Source organism: Barbus barbus (assembly GCF_936440315.1).
Source record: "Barbus barbus genome assembly, chromosome: 28".
Classification (NCBI taxonomy): domain Eukaryota; kingdom Metazoa; phylum Chordata; class Actinopteri; order Cypriniformes; family Cyprinidae; genus Barbus; species Barbus barbus.
The window spans coordinates 23,237,532-23,250,441 of record NC_136756.1 but is presented as its reverse complement, the minus strand read 5'-3'; the positions used below and the strand labels follow the sequence as shown (position 1 = coordinate 23,250,441).

General features: G+C 38.7%; 1 protein-coding gene across 1 annotated transcript in view; it reads right to left on the bottom strand.

The window, feature by feature from the left end:
• Positions 1–1,051: 1,051 nt before the first annotated feature.
• Positions 1,052–12,910, bottom strand: part of LOC306848107 (centrosome-associated protein 350-like) — a 39,033-nt gene continuing 27,174 nt past the window's right edge. Inside the window, exons 29-39 of the mRNA XM_079382460.1 lie at positions 10,221–10,459; positions 9,412–9,605; positions 8,997–9,156; positions 7,090–7,250; positions 6,780–6,916; positions 6,595–6,677; positions 4,498–6,482; positions 3,696–4,169; positions 3,465–3,611; positions 3,219–3,341; positions 1,052–3,097 (exon numbers count right to left, since the gene is read on the bottom strand). Coding sequence (XP_079238586.1) covers positions 2,936–3,097; positions 3,219–3,341; positions 3,465–3,611; positions 3,696–4,169; positions 4,498–6,482; positions 6,595–6,677; positions 6,780–6,916; positions 7,090–7,250; positions 8,997–9,156; positions 9,412–9,605; positions 10,221–10,459 — 3,865 coding nt within the window. The 3' untranslated portion in view covers positions 1,052–2,935. The remainder of the gene's footprint in view (positions 3,098–3,218; positions 3,342–3,464; positions 3,612–3,695; positions 4,170–4,497; positions 6,483–6,594; positions 6,678–6,779; positions 6,917–7,089; positions 7,251–8,996; positions 9,157–9,411; positions 9,606–10,220; positions 10,460–12,910) is intronic.

The following is a 12,910-nucleotide window of genomic DNA, read 5'->3' as shown; positions in this document are numbered from 1 at the left end:
TCTACATTGAACTCTAAAGAGCGCACGGCTATTTTAATTTTTTTTAAAAGTTGAATTATAAAATGTGGAGAAAATAAACAGAAAAATCAAGTGTTGGTTTTTATTATTTACAGACTCAACATGGAGGGAGATAGGCTATATCTATCTTGTTGTATAGGGCCTATATTTACTTATTTTCATTGATAATATGTGAATGCTTAATGTGATATAGATTTTTTGTTGTTGTTGTTTTGCCGAATTAATCACATTAAGTAATCACATCTATCACAAGTCTTTGAAATTTTAAACCATATGCTGTAAAGTCCCTGACGGATCCATTTTTTCATTCTTACCAATAATAATAATAAAAAATAACAATTTTAGGATATATATTTGTTCCAAACCATGATATTCATCTCTGGATTTTATTAGACTTATGTAAGCCAGAGTAGGTTTAGTCATTCACAGTATTGACACCTTGATCCATTCGTTCAGAATCACCCTTTACTCAAATATTGACATATTGCTTATTTGCCTCATGTCCAAAGTTTCTGACTGGGTACATTCCACCCAGGCAAACTTTAAACATTTTACACAAGGCACATGTCACAATTAGAGTACACTTTGCTGTGCCATTAGTAGAGTCACAAATATTTATTTATTGTGAGAACTGCTGAATGTGTTCAACTTGTATCTAACTAAATTATACATCAAATGTCTGTTTACCCCATCCCCCACGCCAGAGGTCTGCACATCCTTGATTGTATCCAGCAATTAAAATCATACAATGTCATGATCATGTTCTCCTCTTCTCTCACTTCCTAATCTAGTCAAATAAACCTAGAATTGTACATTACGAATGTTGTAATTCACTAAGCGTAACAACCAAAAACTTAGTATTTAATGTGATTCTACAGTTTATTGATAAAATGTCTATTTTGGTGTTTAATTTAATGCTTCATGCTAGAAAATGACAATAAAACTGGGGTTTAAACAATATTTAGAGAGTACATCTTGTTAAAAAGGCCCTATTTTGTACATCGTTTATAAAAAGTCATGACAATTTTTTTTTAAAGATTTCACAGCAAATGTTATGACTGAGAAACGATGAGATCTTTATTTACAATTTCCAAAGGATCAGTTCAGTTAACAAATATATCTATAATATGTACATGGAAGCAAAAGGAACCGCGTCCATTTTCACAGCAATCTTCCATGAGTCCACTCACAGGAGATAGGCAACGGCGATATTTACATGGGTACAACAATTTACAAGTCTTCAAGTGCACCTCTGTCACTCACAGTACATCATTATAAATACACATACACTTACGGGATGTGAAACATTTCTACAACCGACCGATTTAAAAGTAGAAACTGATTATCAAACCACTTGTGCCACACGAATCCTAATATCCCGCCCACAGTTAAAAGTTTAAATGCATTAGCCAAAAAGACTATTAGTAGTAGCCTATTCTCAGAACGAGGTAGAGATCTCCGTTACCTATATAATTAGACATGCTACTGGATGAGCGACTGATGCTGGGTATCAGAGACTCTGTTGCTGCATAGATGAAGTTTAACCCACTGATACGGCACAATACTCTAGCTCTAACCTCACAATGATGCTGCAGGTCACTATCGGACAGACTGGCTCAGGAAGTACAGCTTTAAGAGAGGTGAGGAAAGGCAGGTTACAGCTAATTATACACATAAGGTGATAATATGTTCTTATGAGACCAGGGTAGTAATGGCGACTGATTTACAAACAAATATGTACATCACAGTATTCGTGGATAACAGACGAGATGGAGGTGCTGAGCCCTTGAGCAGTTCCTCGGAAAGGTACACAATGAGTAAAACGCCCTCTTAAAAAGTAAACAAATGTGTTCTTGTGCCAGTGATAGCGTAACATTACCACTCGTCTTTTTTAAACACAAAAATGTACTTGCACAAATGGGTACACACACAAAGTAAGGCAGAAATGTACATCTTACAGTATTAGAGGTTTGTCCAGCTATGAAGAAAGAAGTTAAGACAAGATTAAAGCCAAAAGGGACCATTACGACACTGGTCAAAGGAAGGCCGGGAAAAGTCGCTCGTGCGTGAGCAAACATAACAATGGAGGCACTTAAAATGAATGGGATAACAGGCAAATGTTAAGGCTAGAACCCAGCATGTCCGTGTTTAGCACAGTTCATATATTTCAACTCAATCTTTTGGCATCCAGTAACTGTTGCAGGTGTTGCCAATACATTGTTGTGTACGCACCAAAACAAAACCATTACGAGAAGTTTTCCTGTTGCTTTCAAAAAGCAGAGTTAAATATAATTTACATATTTTTGCATTCAACATTATCTTGCATCAAATCCCTTTACACTGTATTGCCATTTCAACATTCAAATTGTACTTATTGTGCTTAGTTCTGCAATTAATCATGTCAATGGTAAAATAATCTCTTTTCTAGAAACACTTTCCAACGTTACTTTCAAATTCAAATGTTACTTTTTAAAAAATAAATTAATAGTATTAAAAGGAAAAAAAACAAGTTTTTCTTATGATACAATCTAAGTGGAAATAAAAACAAGTCTTTAAGTCCTTAGGTCTGTCCTGATTTGATCTGACCCTTTAATCATAAGACTTAAGAATGGCAGAGCCAGTTTTAGCAGCAATGATGAACAGACACAGTATGGGGAATCTGGACCCAAACAGCTGCTACAGTTAACACCGGACCATCAAGAGCTGAGTTCATCAGACTTCCCGGATGAGAATGTGAACATCTCCATAACAAGTCAGACCTCTGACAAGGTCTAGAATCCTGAATCCACAACTTTGCGTGGCCTGTACAAGCAGACTGAAAGGGAATTCCTCACTGAATATCCTTTTATGCCAAATCTTCCATTTTGTGTTTAACAGAAGGTACCTAAAACATTTCTCTGTACAGATGAGAACATCATCAAAGAGTTCTTTTGGACTTTTTCTCTTGGATTTGGGTCAGAACGTCAGCTGTGTCTTTTAGCAAGGCATCAAAAATCCCATCAGCAAGCTGCATCTTTACAAAAAGTTCATCCTCATCATAGTTAACCCACTGGGATTCCTCCTCATGCAACTCCTGGACCTAGAAGTGGAAGAGTGATTACAGACTTATGCATTTAAATGTCTAAATAATTCTATAGTTCAGCACAGTTTTGCAATTTCAGATTAACCAGCATTCTGAATGTGAGGTTAAACACACTTACCAGAATGTGGTCAACTCTGTCTCGCTTTTTCCGTCCAAATTTGATCATTTTCTGCCAGTCTGTTTTCTGGTTCTGCTCTTTCTTTAGACCACACAACTTTAATACCTCAATGGTGACAAATTCCTGAATAAACAAAATATATAAACAAATAAACATACTTAAATTATATATAATAAAATATAGAATAACAATAATCATAATAATGAGATGCCACTTTTCGTAAAGCAGCATTGATATCTTGCATACCTGGACTGTTGTTATGTCATTGGGGCATTTCACCCGATGGAAGTAGGTGGAATTAAGGCGACGTGGCTTCATCCATTGTGGCAGATCAACTTTTGGATCTTCTGCATAGATGTCTTGAATGACCTCCCATGATAAATCAAAGACGGCCTGTAAATAAATACAACGGCAAATATTTATTTACTTATCTTCCTGGAAATACCTTCAAAAACCTTGCCAAACCTTGATCCCTACCAGTTTGTAGCTTTGTTGGCATTGAGCCTCCAGTTCATTGGCTTTGGAGTCTCCTTCCAGGAAAATATTAGAGGGTTGAGGTTTGGGTACTCTAGTCAGGCTTGGTCTACCATGACCCAGTTTGCAGCTTTTCCAGATCTCCTGAGTTGCAGCAATGACCAGCTTCTCCACCTCCTGGACAGTGTGAGGAACAATCATGGCAGGTTCCTCTGGTTGCTTCATCTGCATGGGAAGTTCAGGCCTGGGCGGTGTTTTGACCTGTTCCCCTGCACCCAAACTCAAGGAGCTAGAAATCCCATCTTGCTGCTGTTGATGTTTTTGCTTCTGCTGCTGTTTTCGTGAGCTGAGACCAAAGTCCTCATCGAACCAGTCCTGCTCGTCACCAAGGACATCAAAGAGCTCACGGCTCAGTTCCAGCTCTGCCAGACGTTTAGCTAGCTCTTCCTGTCCACTCGTACCCAGGACAGGGCTCTCCTGTTGAAGAAGCATAGTTAACACTAATCAAGATCACCTCTTACAACTTCCATCAAGAGAAGATCTGATTTATCTTTACATTCTCTTTTTGAACTTTGCAACACAGTGGAGGCCTAAAAGGGTTCCAAGGTAACATCAGCCCCTAGATATCTGTCAATACAGCTGGAAATGTAAACTTAAGCATTACAGATCAGTAATGTTATCAGCTTGTTGGGTAAATCATTCACTTCATTTCAATCAATAACTTTGAAGTCTGGGTCATTTTTAACTGGTTTCTCATTTCATCTATTCTTATAAGATCTTTAGATAAATGAAAATGGTCACTTACAGGTCTATTGCAATGCTCTGGCGATGAAAGTTCCTCCTGATCATCATCAAAGAAGGTGTGGAAACTGTCTGTCTTTGTTTTAGATGAAGACCTGCTCTGAGATTTAAAGTTGTTGCTTCTAAGTCCATCATCTTCATTGATGAAGTCTCTTTTCAACTGATTAGCAGCTGATAACTTCTCCTCTTTGTCTTTCTTGATCTTCTGAAATTGCTTTACAGCATCACTTAAGAAGTTTTCCACAAGTTTATCTGCTAGGGTAGTCAAAGCCCCTTTGTTATTCAAGTCTTCTCTATTATCGAGACTGGCCTCCTCGATTGAGATGTCAATGGATTTCGGAAGACCATCAACTCTGGACTTCTCATCCTTAACCAACAGGTCCAAAATGACTGCTGTTGGTTCCTCTTCCTGCTTTTGTTTTTTAGATGTCCCTTTATCCAATTTATTGAGCAATGGAACAACATTATCAACAGATGTGTCCTCGATTTCGAGAATGATGTCCCCGTCTCTGCCGTTAGGCACTGTGTGCCGACTATTGTCACGGTCCTTAATGATATTGCAGTCAATATCATTAAAATCCAGGTTATGCTGAGATTTAAAAAAGGTGCTTTGCTCAGTGGAAAGCTGTTTGATGTTACGTTCCAATGGCTTTTCATGCTCATCCAAAGGCTCTCTAGTCTCAGGATGCAAATCTAGGTCAGATTTTTCTCCTTTAATTTTGTTTAGCAGATTTCTGTGCTCTAACTGCTTCTCAGAACCATTGTTTTTACTATTTGGCTGGTCATCACATGATGAATCTTCATCTTCAGTGTCTGCACTGGCCTCAAATTTCTCTGGAAGACGAGAGATCTTGTCCGGCGGGGCGAATATACCGTGTTTTTCCCTACACTTGAAGTACACCACCCCATCGTAAGTTCCATTGTTACTTCCCTCAGGGTTGTCCAGTTCAACCCCGGCCCAGAATCCATTGGCAAAGTTAGTTGGTCCCTTGAATCTCAGTGTCCCTGGCTGTATATTACTAACCAGAACCCGGTCTCCAATGCAGAAGCTTGGCAATTCGTCCTTTACTGGCAAAACAGGCATTTGGGGCTGTGGTGAAATTGAACATTTTGAATGACTCATGATGTCTTCTTTGGAGCCTTTACCAAGGCTATTGAGGTCTGCATGACTTTCAGTTTGGAAGCTGCCATTAGTACTTTCGGATTGGACACTTAGTTCTTCTTCAATTTCCTCTTCACTGCTGTACATTGGAGACTTAACAGATTGTTCTTTGGGCTCTGGGGCAGAGGGTGATCTAGGCTTTGATTCATGATTATTCTCCTTAAATGACAACCCAATGGAAGACTCAAAGTCATCGTTATAGCCATCACCTGAGGGTGACGGTGTATCTTTTATTTCCTCCCTCTTGGACAATGAGAAGTCAGGGGTATAAGAATGATCTATGGCTGAAGGAGTCTTTTCAGCTGAAGGATAGTCTATATCTTTTGATTTAGCCACAGGAGAGTCAGTAAATCTCATACTCTCTGCAGCATTTGCAGAATCTTCAACTGCTAGCTTGTCATCAGTATCTTTTTCAGACAACCTTTCCTCTTCAAATTTGGATTTCATATCATTTAGTGATGGAATCTGAAGCCCAAGATCCAGTTTAAGCAGAGAGTGTGAGTGTTGGTCAGATTGGTCATTCTCAGACCCCTCCGACTTTGCATGTTCCAGTTCCTCCATAATACCTGACTTGTGGCTAGAGACCACGCTCTCATCTTCCGAAAGGAAGTCATTGGCCTCTGGTCTAGCAGAATGTTGTTTGATTGAGGGGGCATCTTCTGATTGGTGGCTTGAATACTCTGGACTACGCAAGCTCCTCAAAACGTCCATATGTTCTGGACTTCCCATAATTGGAGTTGGAGTAACTGTAGGAGGATCTTCATCTGAGGAAATGTCATCATGTTCTGATGAATACTTATTAAGTCTTGATGGTACAACATCATCTGCTAACAAAGACAGAAAACATACACAATTTTAACATTATGCATACTTTTAATTTGGTCCAAATCAATATTGTTATTGCCAATAATCATGTTTTTAGTCTAAAAGGCATTGCACCTTTATCTGCTGATGTCTCCGTGGGCACAGTCTCCGATTTCTCAGATTCTGTGACGATCTTCCAGTTTTTGCTAGTCTCAGGCCTGTAAAGTAAACATGCATCAAATGTTATTGGAAGTATACAAAAAAAAAAAAACTCAGAATGAAGAGTAAATTAAAAATGATTGGTAAATGTCAAGGCTGACCTCTGAAGCGGAGGGGGTTTTATCCGAGGCTTTTCAGTGGCTGACGTGGGAGTTTTAATCTGGGGTTTAGTAGCTGGAGTGCTATCTGGCTCTTTACTCAACTCAGCTTTGGTCTTCTGAATAAAGTCATTATATGACTGCGGAACCAGAGGAAGACAAACATTAACAAATACAGCATAGCATACATACTGACAATTTTTGTTTATAGCCAATTAAAAAGACACAGCAAAATAATACAACAAGACAAGTGCTTTCTTTAAGATAAACAGCACACAGAAATAGGTGAATATGAAAGGTGATGATTGCTGACCTCCAACTGTTTCAGCAGACTCGCTTCCTGAGCTTTCAGTCGCTCTTTTTGCCTCTTCTTTTGCTCTTTTTTTAGCTGGTACACCACAGATTTGCGCTTACGGAGCTCATCCTTGAGGGCTCGAATACGGCTCTCAATATCACTCTGATCAGATGTGGTCTCTGAGGTAAGGCGAAAAAAAAGTAATCACCATTGTCAAAACATTGTCTTTGCTAAAAAATGCTTAAGAGGGCACCACACATTTGTTTGTCTCCATAAAGATTAGATGTGACAAAGAACATTTAAACTAGATAAAGTTTATCGAGACAAACTTTGAGTTGGCTTGAGAAAGCCGGACCAAGTTTGAAAAGTTTAAAGGAGTGGTTGATTGCGATTTCACTTTTTTCATTTTAAATAGTGTGTAATGTTGCTGTTGGTGCATGAACAGTATCTGCAAAGTTGCTGCGCTGAAAGTTCTTTTAAAAATCAGGAAGTTTAATGCCTACAAAAACGACTCAAATGGGACTACAACGAGATACTTCCCGGGTTTCATACGTAACAAACCCATAAATTTACATCAACCCTCCCTCCGGAACATGCAAAAAAGGGGGCAAGGCCATGTTCTGCGGCTTTGTCGAAGAGGAAGAGTTATAGTGGAGAGCTGTAGCCATGCCGTTGAAAGTGTTATTTTCACCCAGCAGTCAGGTTTTCTGTGTTTGGGCTTCCTACGGACACTGTAGTTCGTCAACAATGGTTAAAACTTATGTTTGATTATGTTCCAATTGACAACTACAATTGTAAGTTAGCTCTCTGTGCTGCACAAGACAGCTTCCAGAATCTACACGAGTTCAATACCGGATTCAACAAGAAACTATTACTAAAACATGGAGCAGTTCCAACTTTAAAACCAGAGGCAGAAGTTGTTGGGCAACAACCTGTAAGTAAGATTTAATCATTTTAAATGTATTTGCATGTATAATTTCAGACGTAATGTTTTAGTTTAATCAAGGCGGTAAACAAATGCCAACACTGGCTTTAGTAGCCAGTTAGTTATGCTATTTCGTGTGTCTATGACAAACATTTTGGACCCGAATTTGCGCTCACTCTATTGGTTAGTAAGACTGTCACTCAAGGCTGGCAGTCGTGCATATGCTCTGGATCAGAGTAATATCGCGTCCACATCGCAGGCTTTGCGATGAGCAAATCGCAACGTCTCAAATCGTGATTACGATTCCATTTCGATTAATCGCACAGCACTACCAGGTAGTTCTCTCTTCAAAAAATAGGCAGGCAGAAGGGGACATCACAGGGTCATCCGTTGTGCCAGTGGAATGGCAATCTGCTTGCCGCACGAGGCAGCATCACGTGCTGCTTGCAGGCATGCCTGTACATTAATCGGCCTAATTTGCAGCACAATCGGCCGATTAATTAAAAAATGCCAAAAATCGGCCGATTAAATAAAAGATAGACAATGTTTTAAACCTAAAAGAAGCGCAATTTCTTTTAGCACACTCTCTCTTTTAAGACAGATCATCTGTATAAGGCAGGTAGACTCATCTGGTCTAATAAAACATGACTAAGCGGTTTGATCCAGAGACTGCACACAGAGATAAACAGAGCATTATATTTTGCTGGCACAGTGTTCCTCTTCCTGCATTCACATATCCAATTTAAAAATGATGTAAAGGATAAACTGGAGCAGGCTAAATTAACATACCAGGTATGTAGCACCTTAAGAATTGTGATTTGAAAAAAAAAAATTATAATTAAAGAAAAGACCAAGGATAAAATGGATTAAGAGAGCAAAATGCTACATATTCTATATGTTGCAGTCTCCAAAAAAAAAAAAAAAAAACCCAAAACGGTCTATATTACGTTGATAGAGTAAATCCAGATAATTTTCAAAGTGGGGGCAGCAAGGGTCTTACCGGATGGAGTGGCTGAATGAGGGTCACTGGTGTGGGCCTCACTGGTCTTGGAGCTGGAGCGCACCAGCATCTTGCTGCTTCCGCTGGTACCAGTGACAGTCCCAGCCCGGCTACTGTCTGAATGCCGAAGAGAACTGAGGCTGGCTTTCTCTGGAGGAGACTGCAACACATACAGGAAGAGGGATCCAAGGTCAGGACATGTAAATCACACTCACCAAAGAGAGCTAGAATCAACCCTGTTTAATGTAACAGCACATGAACAACTTTGGACTACTTGTAAGATGCAAACCACTTTGCATATCCCCATGTTCAATATCCAATAATTGCTCTAGATAACATTAGAAGCAGAAACAAATCCTTTTTTTTTTTTATAAACAAAACTTTGTGTTACTCTATGTATAGGTTCAAGTTTCACCTGTTTGCTGTCTGTGGCATTAAACTCAGGTGAGTAAAGGGTATCAGGGGCAGGGCTGTTGCCCGTATGAGGAGAGTGGACTTCAGACACAGGTTGGTCTGAGGAAGGGCTGGCCAGCTGCTCTGGAACTGACAAATCGGTGTGCACACTGGACACGGACAATGCTGGGGAGTCATCATCTTCACTGCCTGCTTCTGTGAGAACATGCATACAGATACACAAAATGTAACAGTTCAATTCATAATCATTGCTTTTATCCATGACTTACAAAACTAGTGAACAGAGTAAACATGATAAACAGTGGAAAACATTTCCAGGGTCTTTCCAGGGTAAATGGCTGCCAAGCAAGTATCCATATTTACACAACCATTTAAAAATCTGGGGTAGGGAAGATTTTTTAAATGTCTTTGAATTAAATCTTTCAAAATGGTGCATTTGTTTACAGTACCACACTAATAGTGTAATAACTTTTCTATTCTAATATATTTTAAAATGTATTTCTGTGATGGCAAAATTTTCAGCAAAAAAAAAAAGTTGAAAAAAGTTGTGCTGCTTAATGCTACGTAATATTTTTGTAGAAACCTTGATGCATTTTTCAAGAAGAATATAAATTTTAAAACAGCATTTATTGCTATAGAAATCTTTTGTCTTTACCGTCACTTTGATCAATTTCATTTGCTCTTGCCAAATAAAGGTTTAATTTCTTTTGAACAGAAGTATAGATGGAGTACAACTGATCTGCGGTTCTTTAGAAGAATACTTTCAATTTCACTTCCTTTCCATCTCTATGTCTTTTTCACACTCTTCACCTTGTCCTGTGGGACTCTCTTGTCCACTGCTGGTTTTACTGCGCTCACTTTCCCGGCTGCGCTGCTGCAGTGGTGTTCTGTTGCGTGGCTGCTGCTGCTGTTTTTCCCAGGCCGCCAGAGCTTGTTTCTCCATGAGCCGCACTTCTGCCTCCTCCACGTCTAACCTCTGTCTCCACTCAAGAAGCTCCTCTGCATGTCTGCGCCTCTGCATCAACTGCTGTTCCCTTTTAGTGAGAAACCTACAGGACAGAGAGTGAGAGAGACAAAGAGAGAGAGAAAAGGCAGAAAAAGGGAGACCAAGATTGTGTAAAGCAAAGTGACACAATTTGTAGACAGACCACCACAAAAGCAGGCAAAGCAGACGTTAAAATAATGCCACTCACCCACCTTCTTCAAACACCAGATTAGTCTCTTTTGCAAAAGATGTGCGCCCACACAAATCCTCACACACACTCCAAAACATGCTTCCCAAAACAGGCACGGCTCCACTCGGAGGCCTGCATTCATTTTAATAGGGAAAACAGCCTATTGTGCCTTTAACATCCTTATCAGGGCAAAACTCATGCATCTGATACAACTCATGGGTGACACACATGGAGACAACCACCTGACAAACTGAAACACACAGGTTCCACCCAGGGTTTAGACAAACAGTGTTAGGCTTTTGTCTCTGTAAGTGCAATCCTGCAATGGAATTATTTGACTGTACTTTTGCTTTAAATATATAAATAGTGCTTTGGCCATACAAATGTATAGTTCTTAGACAAGATAAAGCACATTAAAGTGAAATTTGAATAATTAGAATTTTACAAGCTGTACTGAATATTACAACATATTTATCTTTTCTAGCAAGCTGTGCCAGGTAAAAACTTGTGCTTCACTGAAGGCAGGTCATTATTAATTTTTTTTTCAGAAAAAAGCCCTCCATGTATCATGACTTTGGTCTGTTAGATCAAACCCGCCTGGCTTTTTCATTGAGGTTTAAGATAATTAAAAACATGTTAGAGAAAAACAGATGGCTTTATCTAAAAGCAATCGTCCTGCCTCGTGAATACAGCGGCCATCTTCATCTAACCATAAATTGTATTATGTTGCCTCAGTCATATATACTCATTAGCTCATCGCGGGCTACACTTATTTAATCAGGGGCTGGAGTTAAGATTTACTGTGGCCATTGGGCAGATGAAGAAGTCCTAAACTAGCATTATTCAGAAGCATACAATATATCAGTCTGCCAGGCCTGTCTGAAAAGAGATATTCCTCCCGGTCTCCACTCACCACAATACCAAGTTCAAGAACTGATTTAACGGAGGCGCTTTGTGTGCGGTGCATAGTTGAAGCTCACGAAAGTTGTTGGAGTTGTATTTCAAAGGTATATTTTGCAAAAAGACAATAATCCCTATATTTAAGATCATCAAGATTATTTTGCATTGTGATTTTCATGACAATTAAGTTACTAAACAATTAAAAAATTACGCATTTAAATATATATATATTTTTTTTTTATTACATTAATGAGAGTATAATGACCATCAAAATATAAATGAACCATTGCAATATAAAAATAAAAAAGAAATCATGTAAAAATAATCTTGATGCATTACAGGAATGAACATTTAGAGGTACACATTTTCTTAAATGTCATGAAAATAATGTTGCAAAAATTTGATGGTCATAAAAACAGGCTTCATGTATGCAATATAGACTTTTATTTTTCCCTCCTGAATTAAATGTAAAACGTAGACATGTTTTCGTGAGATTCAACATATATAGGTTAGATTTACATATTAATACAAGACAGACTAGCAACAAGGCAAAGACTGGATTTGACAGGATCACACCACAAAGACAAAAAACGTAAGACCCAGAAATCAATCATTTAACCCACCATGATTTAAACAAGTCTGATCTTTGGCTTTGAGATTGACGGTAATAATTTTCAAAACATTTGCCTGTATTTGATCAGCAAATAAAGACTCAAAAATCAATCACAAAGGATTTTGGTAAATCATAAGAAATAAAAAATAATCTTCCCCAGTCAGATAAATAACTATGCTTAATATTAAACTAGCTTCAGCCAAAGAATCAGCTCATTTTAGCATGGTGTAGCCAGTTCATTTTCATTCATTCATTCATTCATCACTGCATTCCTTTTCCTGTTTTTATCGCCACCCACCCAGCTATGGCAGTGGATGAACAAAACCATGCTCCATGGGAAATAGGTGCTGAGAGAGGGACGGGAAGAAATAGAGGATTGTGGGTAACTGTACCTGACCAACTGGCTGTAGATAAAGAGCTGGAATTTGGGGTGGAGTTTTGGGAGACAGACAGACAGAGAGGCCCAGTGATGAGCCGTAAAGACAGAGAAGAAATAATGGACAGGAGAACAGTGTCTAAGGAAGAAAGAGAGGACAGGACAGTCAAAAAAAATAAAAATAAAAAAATCAAGAAGAACAGTGTTGGAGAGAATGAAACAAAAGAGGAGAGAGAGAGAAAGAGAGACATAAGAAACACAGATATGGAGACAGAAAGAGAGATTGAGTGTAAACGTGTATCCTTATTTTTCTCTAGCTACTGTGCAACAAACACGTCAACCAGTTATTAACTTTGAAAATCCTCAACAAGCCACTACCTTTGAGTGTCATAATTACAAACAAGTCCAAAAAAAAAAGTTTACGAGAAAGATGAAA